Source organism: Ahaetulla prasina, chromosome 3 (assembly GCF_028640845.1).
Source record: "Ahaetulla prasina isolate Xishuangbanna chromosome 3, ASM2864084v1, whole genome shotgun sequence".
Classification (NCBI taxonomy): domain Eukaryota; kingdom Metazoa; phylum Chordata; class Lepidosauria; order Squamata; family Colubridae; genus Ahaetulla; species Ahaetulla prasina.
In genome coordinates this window covers 97,132,141-97,155,040 of record NC_080541.1, presented here as the reverse complement: position 1 = coordinate 97,155,040, position 22,900 = coordinate 97,132,141, and the positions used below count along the sequence as shown (strand labels likewise).

The following is a 22,900-nucleotide window of genomic DNA, read 5'->3' as shown; positions in this document are numbered from 1 at the left end:
ATGTGTGATTGCAGCTGTTTCTTCCTTTTTAACTGCTAGTGGGGGTTTGAACTGATTGGGTGGGAGCTTGGCTGTGCTCTGATTGGATGGGGATTTTTTGTGCTCTGATTGGCTGGGGATGTGTCCTGTTTGGGTGGGGGCTTGGTTGTGCTCAGATTAGTCTGAGTTGTGTGTGTGTGTGTGTGTGTGTGTGTGTGTGTGTGTGTGTGTGTAGGTCTAGGTGTGTTTGGGTCTTTTCTTGTGTAAGATTGAGAGTATCTTGACAACGTTTGATGAAGTCTCATTCATCATCTTCAGGCTTCAGCTTCTAGGAGCAACGTGTGATCGCAGCTGTTTCAGCTGTTTCACAGCTGCGATCACACATTGCTCCTAGAAGCACGAAGCTGAAGCCTGAAGATGATGAATGAGACTTTGTCGAAACGTCACCAAGGCACTTCTAATTTTACGTGGGAGAAAACCCAAATAACCAAAGACCTACATACAAACACCTGCGAAAACCTCAGAAAACAAATATATATATTAGTGTGTGTGTGTGTGTGCGTGTGTGTGTGTATATGTGTGTGTGTGTATGTATGTATGTATATGTATATATATGTGTGTGTGTGTTTGTGTGTGTGTGTTTTCGTAGGTTTTCATGGGTAGGTATGTAGGTCTTGGCGTATTTGGGTCTTTTGCAGTGTAAGGTTGAGAGTATCTTGGCAACATTTCGACAAGGTCTCACTTGTCATCTTCAGGCTGGTGCTTACGGCTTCGTGCTTGTGTGAGCAAAGCATGGTCAGAGCTGCCGTCTCTCTATAAATACTGGTGGGGAGGTGGGGAGTGTTGGCTTTGTTGCTGTAAGCAGGTTGGTTGGCTGTGTGGTTGCATCTTGATTGGTAGGTGGAGTGGATGTTTGCAGATTAGTCGGCTGTTTCGTAGCATCCTGTGTGGGTGTGGTCCTAGTTATGTGCCCATTAGTCTTTTGTGTTGTAACAACCTCAGTAATGGGCTGTGTGGAAACGTCCTGAGTTCTGGGAATGTGATCTTCTGTAGTGGTAATGGGCTGTGTGGAAACCTCCTGAGTTCTGGGAATGTGACCTCCTGTAGTGGTAATGTTTCCACACAGCCCACTAATCTGCAAACACCCACTCCACCTACCAATCAAGATGCAACCACACAGCCAACCAACCTGCTTACAGCAACAAAGCCAGCATTCCTCACCTCCCCACCAGTATTTATAGAGACAGCAGCTCCAACCATGCTTTACTCGCACAAGCACGAAGCCGTAAGCACTAGCCTGAAGATGACGAGTGAGACCTCGTCGAAACGTCACCAAGATATTCTCAACTTTACACTGCAAAAGACCCAAATACGCCAAGACCTACCTACCTACCTACATATATGTATGTATGTATGTATTTATGTATTATGTATGTTATGGACAGTGATATAGGGATGTGGCATTCAATGTCTTGGTAGAACGTTATGTGGACACCATAAGAACACTAGCATATTCTCCTGTCTCCCATTTTACAAAAAAGCTATTTCCTATACTGTTTCTACTCTCTTCAAGAAATTCTCTGCCCTGTTGCTATTCCCTCATGATTCAGCTTCTCATGTTTAACAGGATTTAGAGCATGGGCAGGAAAGAGTTCAAATTTTCATGATTGTTATCATCATACGAACAAAGAATGTTTTCTGAAAAACAGTAATTTCTTTTGGAAAGAGCCATTGTTTGAATACAAAACCGAGTCCCACCTTTCTTTTCTCCCTCAATCCCTGCCAGCAGGGCATAGAATATATGATAATTTCTCTCTCCTGGATTTTGCCTTACTACTCGATTCTATGAGACAAAATATTTAAGAAATATATTCAGCAATTTTTTTTTTACATTTTAAAGCAATTCAAAATATTAGGAAAAAAAACAAATAAGGTACCTTTTCTAATAAATCTTTAGGAGGCATCAAGTGAATAGGTCAAGGAACAAAATGGTTCAGTTGAACTTGTAAAAATTGTTATACATTATTTTTGTTAACATGTTTATTCAGAAGAATGTTCATTTGTATTACCGTAGTTTCCTTTAATTTTAAAAGTTCATTTATTATATATAAATATTAATCTCTTCATTGGGCAGCTGAGCTCAATGTCTGATGATGAAATATATTTGTAAAAGAATTAAGTAAATTATACAAAAAACAGATCCAGACATAATATGTAAAACTCTCTTTTTCTTTCTCTCTCTCTCACACACACACATGTATCTTTTGTTTGCTATGAAGAATTACCGTATATACTTGAATATAAGCCGATCCGAGTATAAGCCGAGGTCCCCAATTTTACCCCAAAAACTGGGGTAAACTGGGGACTCGAGTATAAGCCGAGGGTGGGAAATGAGGCACCTACCGGTTGGGGAACCCCCCCCCCCCTCAGCTGAGAAGGCTGGCGGCCCCCCCCCCCCGCCCTCTCACTGCACCGGCAGGGCTCCCCCGCGCCGTCCGGTAAAATGTGAAAAAAAGAAAAAAAAAAAACCTCGAGTATAAGCCGTATATACTCGAGTATAAGCCGAGGGGCTTAAAAAAAAACAAACTCGAGTATAAGCCGTATAGACCCGAGTATAAGCCGAGGGGACGTTTTTCAGCACAAAAAACGTGCTGAAAAACTCGGCTTATACTCGAGTATATACGGTAGTACAGTATTACCAATCTTTCTGGCAATATTTTAAAAAACCCAGAAAAATATATCCACTTTAAAAGGATTAGTTACTTCCACATTAAGAAGTACTAATAGAAAATAATATCCCCCTAATAGAATTTTTTCCTACTGAGCTAGGCAGCAGGACAAACAGGCTGAAAAAGAAAAATGTATCTAGGATTAATTAAAGCAAACCTGGTTCAGATTAATCACTCACTCGCTGACACACTGCATGATAGAATCGAGTGGATTATCTATTTGATTTATAAAGCTGAATATAGAGCTGTATTTTAGCTTTCCTTAGGCAAAGGTGGCCATCTAATCATTAAGTTGGAACAGTTTTATTCTGAAGATTAACATAAATGAGTGATACAAAAAAATAAAAATGTACATTTTCTAATATTTTTTCAATACAGCTTCCTACATTAAACCATGAGAGAAAAAGAAGAGGATTTTTCAGAGTTTCTAATATTTTAAGGTGCAATTTCGGAATAAAGTAAAATAGACAAGCTGCCTTGTGTGTGTGGGTGTGTGTGGATGTGGGTGTGTGTATACACACATATATACACACACAGAGAGAGAGCTCATACAACAATTACAAGGCACAGAAAATATAGGGTACATTGATTTAAGAAGATGAAATGAATGATGTAATATGATTAACATAAAACCAAGAATACTTTACATGAAATGAGGGAAAAAATACTTATATTTAAGCAATGATTAAACCAATATATTTGGAACATATCAGATTGATAAAATGTAAAACTAGATAAATCATATGTTATACATTTACTGAAATTGCACAAAAGATTTGTAATCAACCAGCCGACATACTGTATTTGTATTGAAGATGTTTTTATGTTTGTTTGTTAAAAAAATAAAAAAATAAATTAAAAAAGAAAGAAAATATAGGATACAGTCTACAATTTTTCCTCCCTGAATATTGCCTTTTTGACAGAAGTTCAGCTGAACAAATTTCCCAAAGCGACTAGAATTGTTGTTGTAAACAGTCTTTGCATTGCCAAATGCTTCCATAATTGGGCTGCGGTTAAAAAAAAAAGACAAAGTTATAAAGTGTTTATGAGTCCCATAAAATTATAATAAATCTTACTGATGGAAATATTGTACTCATCCCTGATACTGCTAATAGTTTTGTATTCTATCAGCAAGTAGGCAAGCTTATGCTGAAATAACTTCCTTCCATAAATCTTGTTTATTGTTTTCCTTAAAAAAAATGCCATAGCATATACACATATATATTACCTGCTCTCCAAAATTGCTTGTTCAACACTAGCTATTTTCTCCATACAAGAGAGTTCCAGAGAATGTTGGCTTACGGCAGACAAAAACTTGAGAATCAACTTAGTGCTCTCCGTTTTACCGGCACCACTTTCACCACTGGAAGACAAAAAAGAAAACAAGTCTAGTTAGTCAGACCAAATACCTTATGAAAAGATGGGCATTTGATGGATGTAGATAAATATCTTCTTAAGAAAAAGGCTTTCGACCTGGGAGCAGTGAACATCTGTGCCATTTTTACAAGCTTTTATATGGTTTTTACACTGTTTATGCTAAGCAAATAGGTTTACAGCAAGTCAAGGACAACCTGCATTGTCAGTTCACATCAGGTTTTAATAACTGCCCTTATCCTAAACAATGGTCTTAACTATCAGTGAGAGCTGCATGGCACCCTGCACAAAAATAAGCAAGAAAAACAATGTACAGCAGCAAATATTCCTAAAATAAGCAACCGGACCATGCACTGTCCTAGTGCTACTGCTGGCTACAGATGCAAAGAGCAATGGTATGTCACATGCTAATGCTGATATGTTGTTCTCTTGTCACCCTTTGGCTAAATTATTATATATTATTATACTCACCATGGGAACCCTTAATTCCAATATGTTGAAAACCTGATTTCTAAATAGCAGTGTGCTTCACAACCAACAGAAAAAAGCAGTGTATTTCAAATAAACTTCATACATAAATCCTTGGCTTGACTTTTCTGTAAGGTTCTAATAAACAGTGAAGTCATCATATTAACATTTTTATTTTGATATGACATACTAAATCTTCCCATGAACAGTTGATTCTTGTCCAGAATGAAGTATTCCTTTTGCTTTTGTTGGAAAACCGGAGTGTTTGAAGGTTTTCAAAGGATAGCTAGAGGCAAAAATCGAATATATGCTATCTTGGGCATAATCACTTCATCGGTAAATTATTTCTTCTTGCTATAACATTCCCCTAAATCTTAGCTGCTTCTAAATTTTTAAAAATCTGAATTATTTTATTTATATTACCTTATTCATTAACAACAATCATTATGAGCAACTGCAAGGGGCACTGACTATGTATAAGGATAAGGCAAAACCTGTATCAAATATGGCACCAGGCTAATAGGAATATCAGTTACCAATACCATCACACATATGTACAAACACCCCTTGCAGTTTATCCCCTCCAGAATATCACCTTCTCTCTTTCCTCCCAGGGAGTTAAGTGAAGCTTGAAGAATTTCAAATATCATTGGTCAACCACCTTTATGTTGTAAATTTATCAACTGTCTATGAGGGGAAAGGGTGATGTAAAGGCAACGGTAATGGCTTAAACTCTGAGGAAACTCCTAGTTAATTACTCAGTCTTTTATACGTGTTTTCGAAAGTAAATAATACCTTTTGCTCAAGTTATTCAAGAGAGCAGAGTAACTTTTCCATTTACAATATGTTCTACTGAAAAATACTAATATTTTTCAGCAGAACAATACATAAAAATCGTATTACATTTTATGGCATTTCAGCTGGTTCTAATAAAGGCATTGCCCAACGTAGATAAAAACAGTTAGATACCACACAACAATATATCATAGGACTACACTCCTAATAATTTAGTTGAATAAAATTCAATTAAAAACAACAATCCAATAACTCATTATAATAATATAGTCATTACAGCATGGTCTAAATTCAGTATGACCTGCAACAAAATGATAAAATAACAAGCGGGTCCACTAGAGGGGGTTTGCAGTCTTTAATGAACAATGAACCAGATACATAGCTATGATTCATATAATCTACATTACTATACTTAGAGAAGACCAAACAAAATAATTATGCTAACATACAGTATAATTATAATCAACAACCAATCAATTAATTAATTTATTGTAACTGCAACTCTGGAGTGCAAGTACAACAATCAATAATATTATGGCATAAAATAAATGATATTAACAAACACCCCATTTGTAGCTATAAAATAATCAGTGTGCTATGAAGCCCTGATCAGGATAAGATATTGTATTTCTGTTTGGAAGCAAGCCCTGCAAAATTTGAACATCAGTGTCTTGAAATAGCTGTTTTATTATCTCTTTCATTTTTAAATAGCCTAGAAAAGTCATAGCCCCTAGAGCAAATTTCTGCCCAAAAGCCTTTTATCCACTAATTTGCAAGCCATAAAGAAGCTTTTTTTGTTCCTAAGCTTTCAAAATCTTTTGTAAAATGGGTTCAAAACATTTTGGACAATTGAGGTAGTGATTCTTTCAAGCTGCATCAGCAATCGGCTCAGTCAGAAATGGAGTCAATCAATAACACTGGCAATACCAATTCAGATGTGTGACAACTAAGAATGCAGCACATACTCAATCACCTTTATTGTTCGCCCAGAACCTATAGAAAACAATGATGATATACAGTCCCTACTAAATGTGGAATAAAAGAATCCACTAATAGGGCAACATGGCAGGTTTAATTAGCTGGTGCCAAAAATTGGGCTACTGTTGAAAAGATTTTCTGCTCGCCCTGGAAAGATGCATTTGACAGTTTCAACACACCCATTTTTCTCTGGCAACATCTGTCTTCTGCTTTTGCCCATGCTCTGCAGCAACCTGCCTACATTTAAATCAGTCATTAAAAAATAAAAACCATAAAAATTAGCGTCATCTCCATAGCTATCATCCACAGATGGATGCCTTTGCATCCCAATTCACAGCAGTTTTTGAAAATCAATCTTTATAAAGAACAGGCCGAGCTGCTAATAGTGATGAGAGGTACAGTTGAACATATATGATAAGGATAGTGAAATTAAGATTAAAAAACTAGAAAACGTTAGTTTCTAGTAATAGCTCAAGTTGCTTTAAAAGCTTTTACAGTTCGGGACTATATATATTATATATATAATATATATTATATAATATATAATATATTGTATTATATATTATATATTATCTAAAGGGAACAGGTCTTCTTAGGGGTTTTTAACCTGTATCTGTATTTGGATAGTGTATTTGGATAGTGAGATGAATGATATCTAAAATGTGGTAGACAGAAGACAGATGACATCATCTTGGGTTATCTTGCTCAGTGATTACTCAGGAGGTGGCCTTTCTCATGAAAATCTCTTTGGAATTGCCTCCCCACCCCACTCCCTCAGGGAGGTACATCAAGTAACTGTATTGCCTTTTCAGAATCAGTTGAAATTCTTTTCATCCCCACAGGCATTTGAATACGTTTATTATAAGATGCCCTGGAAAAATAGTGAAAAGTGGTATAGCATTTTAAATTTGCAAATATTTAAACATATCCAATTTAAGTCATTTGAAATATTAATACCATTAATGATACAAATGAGATCCCAGAGCTATCAATTGCCTCCCAAATAATCCTATCAAAGGAGATACTGGTATGTTAAGACTTTAAGGCAAGGACTCTACAGGAGAAGGATCTTAAAAACTACAATGATAGGCCCAACCATACTATCAAAGCCCCAATCTTTTATATATAGGTTCATATTGCATTTGCATACAGAGAAGTGGGAGATTCACACCTCTTGGCTTAGATGAGACCCTTTCAAAGCATGGAGTCCAAGGCAGAGGTGGGTTTCAGCAAGTTCTGACTAGTTCTGGAGAACTGGTAGGGGAAATTTTGAGTAGTTCAGAGAACGTGTAGTAAAAATTCTGGCTGACCCTGCCCACATCTATTCTCTGTCTCCCAAGTACCAGCTGATTGGAAGGAAATGGGGATTTTGCAGTAATCTTCCCCTGGATTGGGGAGGGAATGGAGATTTTACAGTATCCTTCCCCTCCACGCCCACCAAGCCATGCCATGCCCACCAAGCCACACCCACAGAACCGGTAGAAAATTTTTTTGAAACCCACATTGGTCCAAGGCAACTGTCCCTATCAACCTGCTCTTTCAAAGCCCTATCCATAATATGCTACTAGTATGAGTGATTGTACATAAAGATCTTTCATGTGTCCTAAAACACATAGGAAACTGAAGTGCAACATTTCATTAATACAATAACTGAAATGTCATATCTCAGAAAACTACTGAACATTAGCATCTAGTGACACACTATTTTATCCTCATTAAATGAAAGTCTAGGTTAAGTTAAACAATAGAGAAAATAAGCAAGCTCAATTAAGGAGATTAAACCAACAAGTACATTCAAGAATTTCATTATTACTGCTGCTGTTATTTATGAGGTTTTTTAAGGTCTTTCTTTGATCAATGTACTTATTCACGACCAGTGGTGACAAATTAATCTTCTGCACAGCATGGCATAACTCAGTGAGAAAATCAAAGCGTTCAAAGTGAAATGAAATCTAAGTTAATTCACCAAAGTAAACTATATAAAACTAGAAACATATTTTTTATTGAATGACATGACATATATTAGATATTAAGAAGTGTGTCTTAAAGAAGAGATTGGGATCATGTAATGAAACTATACCTCCATGTATTTCATTTTTAAAGAATTAAGCATATTCAACTATGCAGAATTCCACATATAACCACAATTCAGCAACAAAAGCTGGAGTAATTAATACATTATTCAAAATACCTGATGAGAACACATTGGTTGTCATGACGTTTCCAAAGGCAGCGGTAGCATTCATTAGCAATAGCAAAAATATGAGGTGAAATTTCTCCCAGGTGATAACGGCTGTAGTGCTCTATTGTGGTCTGATCATACAGACCTGGGATAGTTTTATAAGGGTTAACTGAGGCAACAATGGAACCAATGTAAGTCTGAAAGAAAAAAAAAAGAAGGCACATTTTGGTGATTTGATTAGATATCCTGCTATAATCATTATATCCTGCTATAATCATTATATCCTGCTATAATCATTATATCATTATATATATATATATATATATATATATATATATATATATATATATATATATATATATATATATATATATATATATATATCCTGCTATATCATTATATATATATATATATATATATATATATATATATATATATATATATATATATATATATATATATATATATATATATATATATCCTGCTATATCATTATATCTAATCATTTGATTAGATATTCTGCTATAATCATTATATATTTGGCAAGGCCTAGCATATACAAGCATAGAATACCCTCAACTCTGAAGGGGGAAAAATCCCAAAAGGCTTGGGATGATTTTATTTCATCAACTAAAAAAACCAAACAATTAACATTATTTGTTAAAAGCAATTCTATGTAGAATTTGTTTTCACTGAATTTTAATAGGGCTCACTCTTAAGTTAAATATGGTAAAATTGCAGCCTAGGATTATAAAATGCAATAGAAGATGTAAGGCACAATCCAGAACCTATTCTGGGATGTTTTCCAGCAGAAGCCTAAGGGCAAGGAAAGGCAATATGTGGGCACTGGTAGGCCTGTGAACATCTTCATTTATTTTTCTCAGGCTCCCTACCCAAAATTTGTTTTTGTTTTTTAAACTTAAATATTTGAATTAAAAATAAATGAGAAAAATGTCAGCATCTAGGATACAGGCAGGCCTTTTTATCTGTGGTCCCATTATCTGTTGTCTTATGTATCTGTGATAGGAAAATGCACACCAATTCTTGATAACATAGTACCGTATAAGATGCTCCAGACTATAAGATTGCACCTATCTTTTTGGGGGAGGAAAACAAGAAAAAAAAATCTGCATCTGCCTCCCAGCAATTTTCCTCCTTGCAGCAAATAGCCTGCTTTAGTTTCATTTTCGTTTTCAGCACAGCCTGATTAGCACAAGAAAAAAAATCTGCCTCCCAGCAATTTGCCTCCTTACAGCAAACAGCGGAGACCCATGCAGCAATAGGCAATGGCAATCTCTGCAGCCTGAAACAGCTGTGGGTCGACAGGCCGATCCAACCGGCAATCAACTGGTTGTGCTAATCAGGCTGTGCTGAAGCTGAAACGGGCTGTTTGATGTAAGGAGGCAAATTGCTGGCTGTGCAGAAGCTGAAACGAGGCTGTTTGCTGTAAGGAAGTAAATTGCTGAGAGGCAGAGGCCAAAGGGTGGGGGCCGGTGGGTGGGCGGGGCTACATTTGGTGTATAAGACACACTCAAATTTTCAGCCTCTTTTTTGGGGAGGGGGAGTGCGTCTTATACTCCGAAAAATACAATAAGCAATTTCATGTATTTGCAGCAACTGTGTGTGTATCTAGTACTTTTCAATATTATCCCTTATCCATGGTCTTATTTGCTGTTCAGCTGGAATGGAATACCACAAATAACAAAGGATCATCTTCATTTATATTTTTGACAAAGCTTTAAGGTATATTATGGGTAAATGAAAACCATTTATTTGTCAATTTATATTGCCACAGGTGACATGACTTATGGAAGCATACACAATTAAACAAGGAATTTGAACAGCACACACAATACAGCATAAAGCAATTTCAACCAGACTCAATTTACACACACCTCAAGTCAGTCAACCCAGTCATGTTCACAAGATCTACCAACCCAAAGCTATACAACAGCCAGGCAAGGGCCATTAATATGTCAAAGGAAATGCTATTCCATACGATAAGCACAGCAACAAAGAAAGCACATCTCTTGACTCCCAACGTATGAGATTATTTCATTGACAGGACCCAGAGCAAGCTAATCAAAGACAGAAACAGGTGGCCCCATGTTCATGGAGGCTTTTATCGATCATAACCAGCACCTTGAATTGCACCAGCAAATACCAATGTTACTTGGAAATAATAGTATGTACCATAACTACCAGTGCTACTGTTTTCTGGACCAGCTATAGTTTCATGTTTTTAAGTGCAACCCAATGTAGACTGTATAAGGATGGTCTCCTAATCCAGGGATGGCCACAATTGGCAATAATTGTGCAAAGTCCCTCCAAGCCATAGCTGCATTGTCCTTCAAGCAGGAATTCTAGGTCTAAGAGTAGTCCCAAATTGTATACCCACACTCTCTGGGAGAGTACAACCTCATTTAGAATTAAATATGGAAACTCTCCAGATTCTGGAAGCCTCAAAAGTCAGTCACTTAATCTTCTTTCAACCAAAGCAGAATTTTAGGCATAATGTGGGCAATCAAGAATTGCGATGTACAACTGTGTAGCATTAGCATATTTATTTATTTATTTATTTATTTCGATTTTTATACCGCCCTTCTCCCGAAGGACTCAGGGCGGTGTACAGCCAAGTAAAAATACACTGTATACAAATTAAAAGAAATTTAAAAGGAAACATATTATGATGTGGCCGAAAAATTTAAAACAATTTAAAATCTTAAAATATAAATAACCCCAATAAAATTTTAATCCAGTCCTGCTTGAATAAATAGGTGCGTTTTCAGCTCACGGCGAAAAGTCCGAAGATCAGGCACTTGACGTAAACCAGGGGAAGTTCATTCCAAAGCGTAGGAGCTCCAACAGAGAAGGCCCTTCCCGAGGGCCGCCAACCGACATTGCTTGGCGGACGGCACCCTCTCTGTGTGAGCGTACGGGTCGGTGGGAGGCAAAAGGTAACAGCAGGCGGTCCCGTAAATACCCGGGTCCTAAGCCATATATATGTTCAATAGGAGCAAGGAGAGAACTGAGCTCTGAGGTACCTCACAAAGAAACGGTCGGGGATTTGGTCTTTCCTCTATCAACACTGGCTGAAAGAATCCCTGAAGGAAGGAGAACCACAATAAAATGATGGCTCCTGTTATTAGGATTCCTATCCTAATCTTGGATACTGTAACTGATGACTGAATTTAAATCCAGATTATTCTTTTTTAAAACATCCAGAATAAAGAGCAAAGAAGGATGGATATTTCATTTTCTGACCCTTGACAGTTCTGAAGAAAGGAGGAACCCAGTGGAGAACTCTTCCAAGAAATACACAAGACAAAATGAAGGAAAATCTCAGTTCAACAGGCCATCTGGAGTGAAGTAGTCTTTGTTAACGGCAAATGTTTTTTTTAAATCCAAAATTATATTATCTCTCTGTTTTTATAGTTACATAATTGCTGTTTTTGCACTTGCACAAAGGACTTAAGTTATATCAAATATTCAAGCAAGTTTATTCATTTGCATGGGATGATAACTGAATGGCAGTCCAAAAAATCGAAGCGGAATTGGGACGACGGCTCGCGTGCCATCAGAGAGGGTGCTGTGTGCCACCTCTGGCATGCATGCCATAGGTTGTCCATCACGGTCGTAGACCCTTCATGTAACTTTACAGTGGTCTCACTTTTCAAATTCTTTCTGCGCCAACTCAGTAAGCTCAAACTGCCCAAGGAGCTGCTGATTCAGTTCTACAGAGGAATTATTGAGTCTGTCATTTGCACCCTCTATAACTGTCTGGTTCGGTTCTGCAACCCAACAAGAAAAACACAGACTTCAGAGGATAATTAGAACTGCAGAAAAAATAATTGCTACCAACCTGCCTTCCATTGAGGACCTGTATACTGCACGAATCAAGAAGAGGGCCGTGAAAATATTTACAGACCCCTCGCATCCTGGACATAAACTGTTTCAACTCCTACCCTCAAAACGACGCTATAGAGCACTGCACACCAGAACAACTAGACACAAGAACAGTTTTTTCCCGAAGGCCATCACTCTGCTAAACAAATAATTCCATCAACACTGTCAAACTATTTACTGAATCTGCACTACTATTAATCTTCCCATAGTTCCCATCACCAATCTCTTTCCATTTATGACTGTATGACTATAACTTGTTGCTGGCAATCCTTATGATTTATATTGATATATTGACCATCAATTGTGTTGTAAATGTTGTACCTTGATGAATGTATCTTTTCTTTCTTTTATGTACACTGAGAGCATATGCACCAAGACAAATTCCTTGTGTGTCCAATCACACTTGGCCAATAAAAATTCTTTTCTATTCTATTCTATTCTATTTAGAACTTTTGTTTTAGACAAACTCTCAAAACCTCTTAAATGCCAAACATATTGAAAAGGTAGTGAGGCTATAACTTTGAATCACTAAGAAGTTTAATTTAATGTTGGCAAAGATACATATCATTAAAAAAAAACATTTTTTCAAAAATACCCAACGGATGTAAAGAAAGGTCCATCTGGTTCAGGATTTTGGCTACAACCCAAAAATACCATTCAACTAATTCTGCATACCCAAGGCTAGTTTGTGTTTTGGAAAAGTATGTGCCTAGACACACATGCAAATACAGAGCAGCAACATGCCAAATGTGGAATTTCAAATGCAGTTTATTATATGGTGTTGTAGAAGGGTGTGCTTTCTAATGTAAAAATAAAAGTAGTGGTCAGCCAGATTCCTTTAGGAAACCCACAGAACAGCATGGGAATTCAAAGTAATGTCTTGTTTCTGAGTTCCTGCAATCTGTCTGAATACAGAGAACAGAAGGTCCATCTTTAGCAATTTAACCCGATCATTATTGATAAAACAAATTACATTGTAATTTGAGGCACAGTATGTTTGACTTTGTCTCACTCTGTTGCTTCCCATTTTGCAAGCTCATTTTTCTTTGAGCCAAGTAGGTCAGCCACTGAACACAAGTTAGTACAAAAAAATATGTAGGGTAGCCCAGCACTTGATAGGCTGTTTCTTCATTTGTATCCTAAAGTGAGTCATAATTTATGGTTGCATGCATGTAAGTAGCCTTGATTTACCAACAATTCAGTTTGCCTTATGCTTAATTTGTTTACCTAATTTGTAAGGGACAGAGTCCAATTCTCTCCCTAAATTATAAGTTAAGTGTTTGAGGTCAAACATTTTTTCTTAAAAGCAATAGTTTAACATATGATTATATGTTTATAGAAGCTTCTACCTATAGTAGTTACATCATTTGTTAAAGAAATCTCCAATCATTTAATCATGTGTTGTGTTTTCATGTGCCGTGGCCTGTTCAGAATTGGTCTGCGGAAGCGGCGGGTGAGTGTATATGCACAGCTACACTTGTGCAAGCACTGGGCAAGTGCAAATGGAGCTGCTACATGTGCGCACACTCGGCCATCACTCGCATAGAAACACCCCCCCCCATTGGTCTGCAAAGCTGGAAATGTTGGGGAAGGCCAACCTAGACTTATCTTGCTTATTTTCTGCTCTCATGTACTTTATTAAGTTATTTCCAATTTTTCTTTGTGATACCTTCAGATCTAAAAACTAAGAAATGAAAAAATGGGCACCTCTTGCAGCAGAGAATGCACTATCCTCAGGTCTGTGTTTTTAATGGCAAAAACTAAAGCAAATAAAAAATACATGCACACACACACAGAGACACATACAGAGACAAGATTTTAAATGAAGTCATGGGAAATATGGATACAGGTCATATATTTAAACCCCTTGATCATTTATATCTGCAAAATTACCTTGATCTAAAAAAAAAGCTGAAACATCAACCAGAAGAAAAACACATAGAAGTTTCTAATGAGCTTTGCTGGCTGAGGAATTCTGGGAGTTGAAGTCCACAAGTCTTAAAATTGCCAAGGTTGGAGACCCCTGGTATGGACTACCTAAAATCACTATATAAGCCTAGTGGTTTCTCATTCCTTGGAAGATCAGAATATCTGAGAATTTACTAGCCTCTATTTTTGTCATAGGTAAATCACCCCTCATCCACTTTAATTATGGTTTCTAAAATATTAAATGGATTTAAGCTCACTTATAAATCAGAATTAGTATGCCAAAGCCAGTATCTAGAATATAGATACTTCTAAAACAATATTTACTAGATTAAGATAACAAAGAGTGGAATGTCTAAAAGGCTTTTTTGCATTTGGCTAGAAGCCAAAAGAGAATAAAACAATTCATTCTTTCATTTATCATTAATATATAGTCATTAGCTCCCTGAAAGATCTCTCTTGAGAATAAAACTAGACTGAAAAGCATTCCATAATTACATGGATCAAGTGTTATTAGAAGAGTTTATTGAACCAAAACGAAGATATAAAGAAAATGGAGATCCAATTAAAGTTGATGATAACTGTTCAATATATTATTCTAAAGATGCTATATGCTAAAACAAGTTTCATTAATTTTAGGATATAAAACAAATCATCCAAATACAGAACGCACCTAGAATGCTTAACTAAAGTTAGTGCAATGGACCAAACAGCCATAAAAATTAGGAATATATAGAGAAATAGAATGGGCATTGTTTACCATTTGTTCTTCCTTTGATCTAGGACACTTTCTTTTTCTCTCTCTTCTCTGAATTATCCCTTTGCTATCATACCTAGGCCTTGATATCTCTTAAAATATTTTCTTAGGTTCTCTGCCTATTCCCTGAATTTTCCTTCAGGAATATTCACTAGACAAAACAAGGTGTGTGTGTGTGTGTATATCAATCAAAATGCAAACTGTGGCAGCATTTGGTTTATTGTCTGCTTATAATCATACTTTAAATGCTCTCTACTTTTATTTTTCTTTAAGGCATTGAGAACTAGGCACACATTAAAAACAAAGCTATCTTAAAATTATTACCTCTACAAAAGAAATCAATATCACAAATATGAGGAACTCACAATAGTAATGAGATAAAATTCATCATTGATAAAACTGTTTATTCCATGTGGTAAAACCTTCATTAACCTCTTGGTTATGCCTAAAAGAATATACTGTATGTGCTAAAAGGCAATGCTTTTGGCTTGAATCACAGAGGATTTATTTCCAAAATTTATTAAACATTCTTATTTTTAGCTCTAACATAAACTTGTTTCAATCACTTTCTTTCATGCTGTTTTGAACTCATTTCAGCTTGTATTTACCCAAACCAGCCGACAGTCTGCAATCTGTGGGAAACAAATACATTTGGAGCCAATTCTTAACACCATAATTAGACGGCCCTTGCCTTTAACTATATTGCATATGTACTTATGTGGTTTTAAGTTCTCTTCCCCCAAAATTTTTTGTGTAAAGTGCAACTAGCCCATGAAAGAGTAACTTCTACAGTACTTTTCAGACATACTGTCTTTGATAAAGCAAGCCACGTAACCACCATACCGCTGGCACATCTAATTTTGGAATGAGACTTTTGAATGCCAAAAATAATTACAGTCTTTACCTTATGATGTAGACAACTTTCTTTATTTTAGATGAAGCATCTCAAATAACAGTCTTAGCAATTTATATTTTCAAGCCTATGAACTACATATCAGAGTAGCATCTAAATGTTGTCTATGGAAATCTAACCATCAAATAACAAGAACAGTACTGATTTAGTATCTGAACGTAAGATGCCACCCTACCATCATGTACAAATGGGCTTGAAAGAAATACCTGGAATGACAATTTTGCTATTCAAAATTAATGGAATTTTTAGTTGAATTATCTGAGAATTATAGTCATATCTTTGAATAAAGAATGATACTCAGGGAAGAAAGGATTAAAGGGGGGAGTGGCAGTCGAGCAGCCCTGACTGAGTATAATTTGAGTATAGGACTGATTGTTGGATAAGTGATTGTATTGTACACTGATCAAATTGTGCACTTACATAAATTTTGTTTTGCTGATATCGCTGGAATAAATTGTACATGATTGCACCTTCATGGAGATCTGTCAGTGCTGCCATATCTTCCAGACCCTCTGTGCTCGTAGGCTGCATAGGTGTAACTTTTTGGTGTGTAAGTGATCTCTGTTTGTACGTATATACCTGAAAAAATAAAAAATAACAACAGGTCATTAAAAATGGGCGATTTTAAAAAGATGAATTCTATTTTTGCTTTTGAAAAAAAACACACAAGTCTTGTAGATGTTCATTAAAACATAAACTGTATCAATTGCCAGCTTCTTAATTTTACAGGGACAGTACCCAACAAATTAATGCAAACTAAAATCACCCTATGTATATATGACAATCTTGTATCTACTGTAAAATAAAAACATACATTTGAAAATTTTAAAAAAAAATCTGTCAACACGCCCATAATTGTGATTCTAATCTACTTTTCCCTGTTAAGCATGAAATAAATTTATTTAAAAAGAAAGCAAAGCATTTGTACTCAGAAATGTTCTGAGTAGAGGAGAAAAAAATAAGTATTTTACCCTGAGAATTATCAGAGAAATTCTTTATACTAGAGAACCCAGTTCTTCAAAACTTTATGTGAGGGTTTTACAGTTTTTTCAATCATGAAATCTATTAATTAAAAAAAAATCAAACCTGGAAATCCTAATCCAAAAGTACATATTTATTATTCAATTTTGAGGCTACCTAACTCCTCAATGTCTCTGGATAATTTACAAATGAAACAAGGAAAAAAAACACATATTAAAAAAAACACAGTTGACCAGAAGGCTAACTCAATATCAAAAACAAAAACCTAGAGCAACAGTAACAAACCAGAGTTCCACAATCATATTATCCCAATGCTTGGGAAAACAACCAGTTTTTTTAATAATTTTGGGAAAGTCATTAAGGGTGGGAACAATATTCATGTCTTATTCTGCTCTTCTAGGCACTTACATAAATTTTGTTTTGCTGATATCGCTGGAATAAATTGTACATGATTGCACCTTCATGGAGATCTGTCAGTGCTGCCATATCTTCCAGACCCTCTGTGCTCGTAGGCTGCATAGGTGTAACTTTTTGGTGTGTAAGTGATCTCTGTTTGTACGTATATACCTGAAAAAATAAAAAATAACAACAGGTCATTAAAAATGGGCGATTTTAAAAAGATGAATTCTATTTTTGCTTTTGAAAAAAAACACACAAGTCTTGTAGATGTTCATTAAAACATAAACTGTATCAATTGCCAGCTTCTTAATTTTACAGGGACAGTACCCAACAAATTAATGCAAACTAAAATCACCCTATGTATATATGACAATCTTGTATCTACTGTAAAATAAAAACATACATTTGAAAATTAAAAAAAAAATCTGTCAACACGCCCATAATTGTGATTCTAATCTACTTTTCCCTGTTAAGCATGAAATAAATTTATTTAAAAAGAAAGCAAAGCATTTGTACTCAGAAATGTTCTGAGTAGAGGAGAAAAAAATAAGTATTTTACCCTGAGAATTATCAGAGAAATTCTTTATACTAGAGAACCCAGTTCTTCAAAACTTTATGTGAGGGTTTTACAGTTTTTTCAATCATGAAATCTATTAATTAAAAAAAATCAAACCTGGAAATCCTAATCCAAAAGTACATATTTATTATTCAGTTTTGAGGCTACCTAACTCCTCAATGTCTCTGGATAATTTACAAATGAAACAAGGAAAAAAAACACATATTAAAAAAAACACAGTTGACCAGAAGGCTAACTCAATATCAAAAACAAAAACCTAGAGCAACAGTAACAAACCAGAGTTCCACAATCATATTATCCCAATGCTTGGGAAAACAACCAGTTTTTTTAATAATTTTGGGAAAGTCATTAAGGGTGGGAACAATATTGATCTCTGTGGGAATGTCGTTCCAAACGGCAAGCGCTGCCATCAAGAAGACATGCTTCTGGGATCCTGCAATATTAGATTCAAAGGCAGGAGTGGGCAACTATGTCCCCTTTATGACCTGTGGACTTCAACTCCCAGAATTACTGAGCCAACATGAGACAGTTGAAGTCCACAGGTCAGGAAGGGGCCATAGTTGCCCCGATCTAAGGTCTCCATTGCTCATTTATTCTAGGCTGCAACTAAAACCTCAGCTGGACTGCCCATCCTGACCTGATGGGAGAGGTAAAAGTGGTTCCACATGGAAAAGCCTAAGTTCCCTCTGAAACCCAACTTCTTCTACTTGTCCTTCAACTCCAGTGTTTGTTGGTTATTTCAATTTGTACAGCCTCCCATCTCAAATATATGATTTCCCGCAGCCCACAATTTAAAAAACAATATAAAAACATCAAAACAACACCGCAATTTAAGAACAATAAAAATAACTCAAAAACCATATTACAACATTCATGGCTGAGGTAGTCCAGCATCCATCAATTTAGCCACAGCACAAGCAGTATGGTGCCTGTTGCAAAATGACATTTTTAGGGCCATACGGAAAGCTAGAAGGGTTGGGAGTCAATCTAATGTGTAAGAAATGATGCTTGAAAGGGCAAGGACAATGACAGAAAAGGCCCTTTTCTTGGGGCCTAATAGGACCCAAGCATGCCCTTCCTGCCAGACCTAATGGGACAACTATGTGATTGAACAGAGGTGGTCCCTGAAAAGAAGAGTCTGTACAGCTCTCGGCTTTGGAAATACAATCTTATACATCTTTTAAAATCTTTCCATGTCTGTGATGTAAGTGTGAGCTCTCATTATCAGCCTTACAAAGCAGATGTTGGAACTGCCAGAGCTCAAAGGCACCATCACATCTCATGTATGCACAGCTGAGTGTTTCGTTTCTTTGAACAATGATAAAAACCTTCTGAGAACCAGCTTAAGAATAACTTGGATTGCATTCAGAAGGCTTTACTATAAGTAAAGAGATTCGGAGTAAACATTTGGAGAATCAAGCAGTTCTTACCCAAAACCACCCTCATGACTGTCAATCAAGTAACTGCAATTAATACGTATGCTTTTGGTGCATAAGTGTTAGTTTGATTAGAGGAATCCAAATCCTAAATTTAGGGAGGGGGGTGTACAAAATTTTTGGGAGGAATATGCCACATATTATTATAAACATATAATAAGCATGAATGCTCATTCATCAGAAAATTGTAGGCTTGATAGAAATCCCTGAAACTAATTTATACAAACCTAATTTCAGTTTGTTGATATTCTACATGTTATAAGGTTGGTGATATAAAAGCATTTCTATGTATCCACAGAAGAAACTCTCTATTTTCTTTCAGGGTGTGAATAGCCAATTTATTGTATACAGGGGCACTGGAACACGGAACTTCTGATTTTATGGGTGACAAACTTTATAGCTGACAGTTTGATGCTCTTGCACTCTCTCTCTGTCCCAGGTTTCATTCCTTTTCTGCAGGCATTATTCATGTAGCAGAAAAGAGCATCCCTTATATATACAGTAGTAATGTCTTTGAAAGGTCTACTCAGGCTGGCTTGTTCAATATATGCCATCCGGACAGTAGCTGTAATTTTGTTGTAACGATACAGATGAACTTCCAAATTAAACAGATAAAATTAAAAACCTTTTTCATATCAAGGCGATAACTATGTGGGTGTAATGGAATGTGCACCTGCAGCAACAGAGGGGGAAGATTTTGCCAACTCAGAGCTTTCCCAGGAGACCCAAATCAAGAGGCTGCGCTGGATGGGGTGAGGGGAAGAGGTTCAGGATAACCACATCCAATATCTTATAGCATATATTGAGAAGATTAGAATATTATAGCTTCTTTAATTTGGCAAGATTCTGTCTATTAGATTTAAGCAAATAAAGAGTTGGATTTGATTGGATCTCATTTTCTCTGTGCTTGGGCCTGATAATTTGCCATAAAACTCTGGGGCTTCTTAAACAGAAATAAACTATCATTTGCATTCATTAATATGAACTTCAGCCTCATATGAGTCTGAAGAACTCACATTCCAGCGGTCTTAGCTATACTGTTCAAGGCTGCAGATTTCTTGTACAAGTTTGCCAAACAGCATAGCCTCTGAATGTGATTCTCCGTAGGTTTGTTTTCCTCCCAACTCTTCTTTGGCTCCTACTTTCAGTTCTTATATTGATGTATGTTCTTCTCCTTTTAACATTTTCTCAGTTTTTTTTAATTAGACAAGCGGTGGGTAGCAAGAATTGGGGGCACAACCAACAAGAACAGAAGACATCACATTCTGACTCAAGAAGACTGACCAAGAAAATGAATTCTTTCTCTGAAACTCAGAGAAGGAAGAGGACTACTTTAGAAGGTCTTACTCCTAAAGTAAATTTTCCATTTAACAGACTTTGATTTAGCAGGCTTCAGATGCAAGGGACAACAGCTATCTGTGCTTATGTAAAATCTCATCCATCATTTATGCATGAAGTCTTATTCCTATTTTACTCATGGGTAAAATATTTTAAATTCCATTGTAATTTAATAAACATTCTATCTCCCGAAGGACTCAGGGCGGTACCCCATTAAATCAAAGTTTTACTTCTGCACTACCGTAGTTCTCTGATCCTTACCCTTTCTTTCTTTTGTCCTAGTTGTTTTTTTTAATTTGAATTTATATCCCGCCCTTCTCCGAAGACTCAGGGCAGCTTACACTGTGTTAAGCAATAGTCTTCATCCATTTGTATATTATATACAAAGTCAACTTTTATTGCCCCCAACAATCTGGGTCCTCATTTTACCTACCTTATAAAGGATGGAAGGCTGAGTCAACCTTGGGCCTGGTGGGATTTATGTTACATAAATGTATTTATTTTTATTTATTCATTACACTTCTGAACTGCCCAGCTCCTTCAAAGAGAAACTTTAGATTATGTACAATAAAATCTGTACCAATAAATCTGGGTGTTACAAATGAGTAATAAAAATTTCAGTTTGTTGATATTCTACATGTTATAAGGTTGGTGATATAAAAGCATTTCTATGTATCCACAGAAGAAACTCTCTATTTTCTTTCAGGGTGTGAATAGCCAATTTATTGTATACAGGGGCACTGGAACATGGAACTTCTGATTTTATGGGTGACAAACTTTATAGCTGACAGTTTGATGCTCTTGCACTCTCTCTCTGTCCCAGGTTTCATTCCTTTTCTGCAGGCATTATTCATGTAGCAGAAAAGAGCATCCCTTATATATACTGTAGTAATGTCTTTGAAAGGTCTACTCAGGCTGGCTTGTTCAATATATGCCATCCGGACAGTAGCTGTAATTTTGTTGTAACGATACAGATGAACTTCCAAATTAAACAGATAAAATTAAAATCTTTTTCATATCAAGGCGATAACTATGTGGGTGTAATGGAATGTGCACCTGCAGCAACAGAGGGGGAAGATTTTGCCAATTCAGAGCTTTCCCGGAGACCCAAATCAAGAGGCTGCGCTGGATGGGGTGAGGGGAAGAGGTTCAGGATAACCACATCCAATATCTTATAGCATATATTGAGAAGATTAGAATATTATAGCTTCTTTAATTTGGCAAGATTCTGTCTATTAGATTTAAGCAAATAAAGAGTTGGATTTGATTGGATCTCATTTTCTCTGTGCTTGGGCCTGATAATTTGCCATAAAACTCTGGGGCTTCTTAAACAGAAATAAACTATCATTTGCATTCATTAATATGAACTTCAGCCTCATATGAGTCTGAAGAACTCACATTCCAGCGGTCTTAGCTATACTGTTCAAGGCTGCAGATTTCTTGTACAAGTTTGCCAAACAGCATAGCCTCTGAATGTGATTCTCCGTAGGTTTGTTTTTCTCCCAACTCTTCTTTGGCTCCTACTTTCAGTTCTTATATTGATGTATGTTCTTCTCCTTTTAACATTTTCTCAGCTTTTTTTAATTAGACAAGCGGTGGGTAGCAAGAATTGGGGGCACAACCAACAAGAACAGAAGACATCACATTCTGACTCAAGAAGACTGACCAAGGAAATGAATTCTTTCTCTGAAACTCAGAGAAGGAAGAGGACTACTTTAGAAGGTCTTACTCCTAAAGTAAATTTTCCATTTAACAGACTTTGATTTAGCAGGCTTCAGATGCAAGGGACAACAGCTATCTGTGCTTATGTAAAATCTCATCCATCATTTATGCATGAAGTCTTATTCCTATTTTACTCATGGGTAAAATATTTTAAATTCCACTGTAATTTAATAAACATTCTCTTTTAATAGGTACCCCATTAAATCAAAGTTTTACTTCTGCACTACCGTAGTTCTCACTGATCCTTACCCTTTCTTTCTTTTGTCCTAGTTGTTTTTTTTTTATTTGAATTTATATCCCGCCCTTCTCCGAAGACTCAGGGCAGGTTACACTGTGTTAAGCAATAGTCTTCATCCATTTGTATATTATATACAAAGTCAACTTTTATTGCCCCCAACAATCTGGGTCCTCATTTTACATACCTTATAAAGGATGGAAGG

General features: G+C 36.2%; 1 protein-coding gene across 2 annotated transcripts in view; it reads right to left on the bottom strand.

Annotated features, from left to right (window-relative positions):
- The window catches only part of MYO10 (myosin X), a 157,955-nt gene that overhangs the window by 72,173 nt on the left and 62,882 nt on the right, over positions 1–22,900 (bottom strand). Inside the window, exons 3-8 of one of the 2 annotated variants that reach the window (XM_058174767.1) lie at positions 17,397–17,555; positions 8,515–8,702; positions 3,937–4,071; positions 3,591–3,715; positions 1,917–1,930; positions 1,738–1,822 (exon numbers count right to left, since the gene is read on the bottom strand). In XM_058174767.1, coding sequence (XP_058030750.1) covers positions 1,738–1,822; positions 1,917–1,930; positions 3,591–3,715; positions 3,937–4,071; positions 8,515–8,702; positions 17,397–17,555 — 706 coding nt within the window. Of the gene's footprint in view, positions 1–1,737; positions 1,823–1,916; positions 1,931–3,590; positions 3,716–3,936; positions 4,072–8,514; positions 8,703–16,427; positions 16,601–17,396; positions 17,556–22,900 lie in introns of those variants that run through there. The other variant, XM_058174766.1, reaches the window with a different exon arrangement.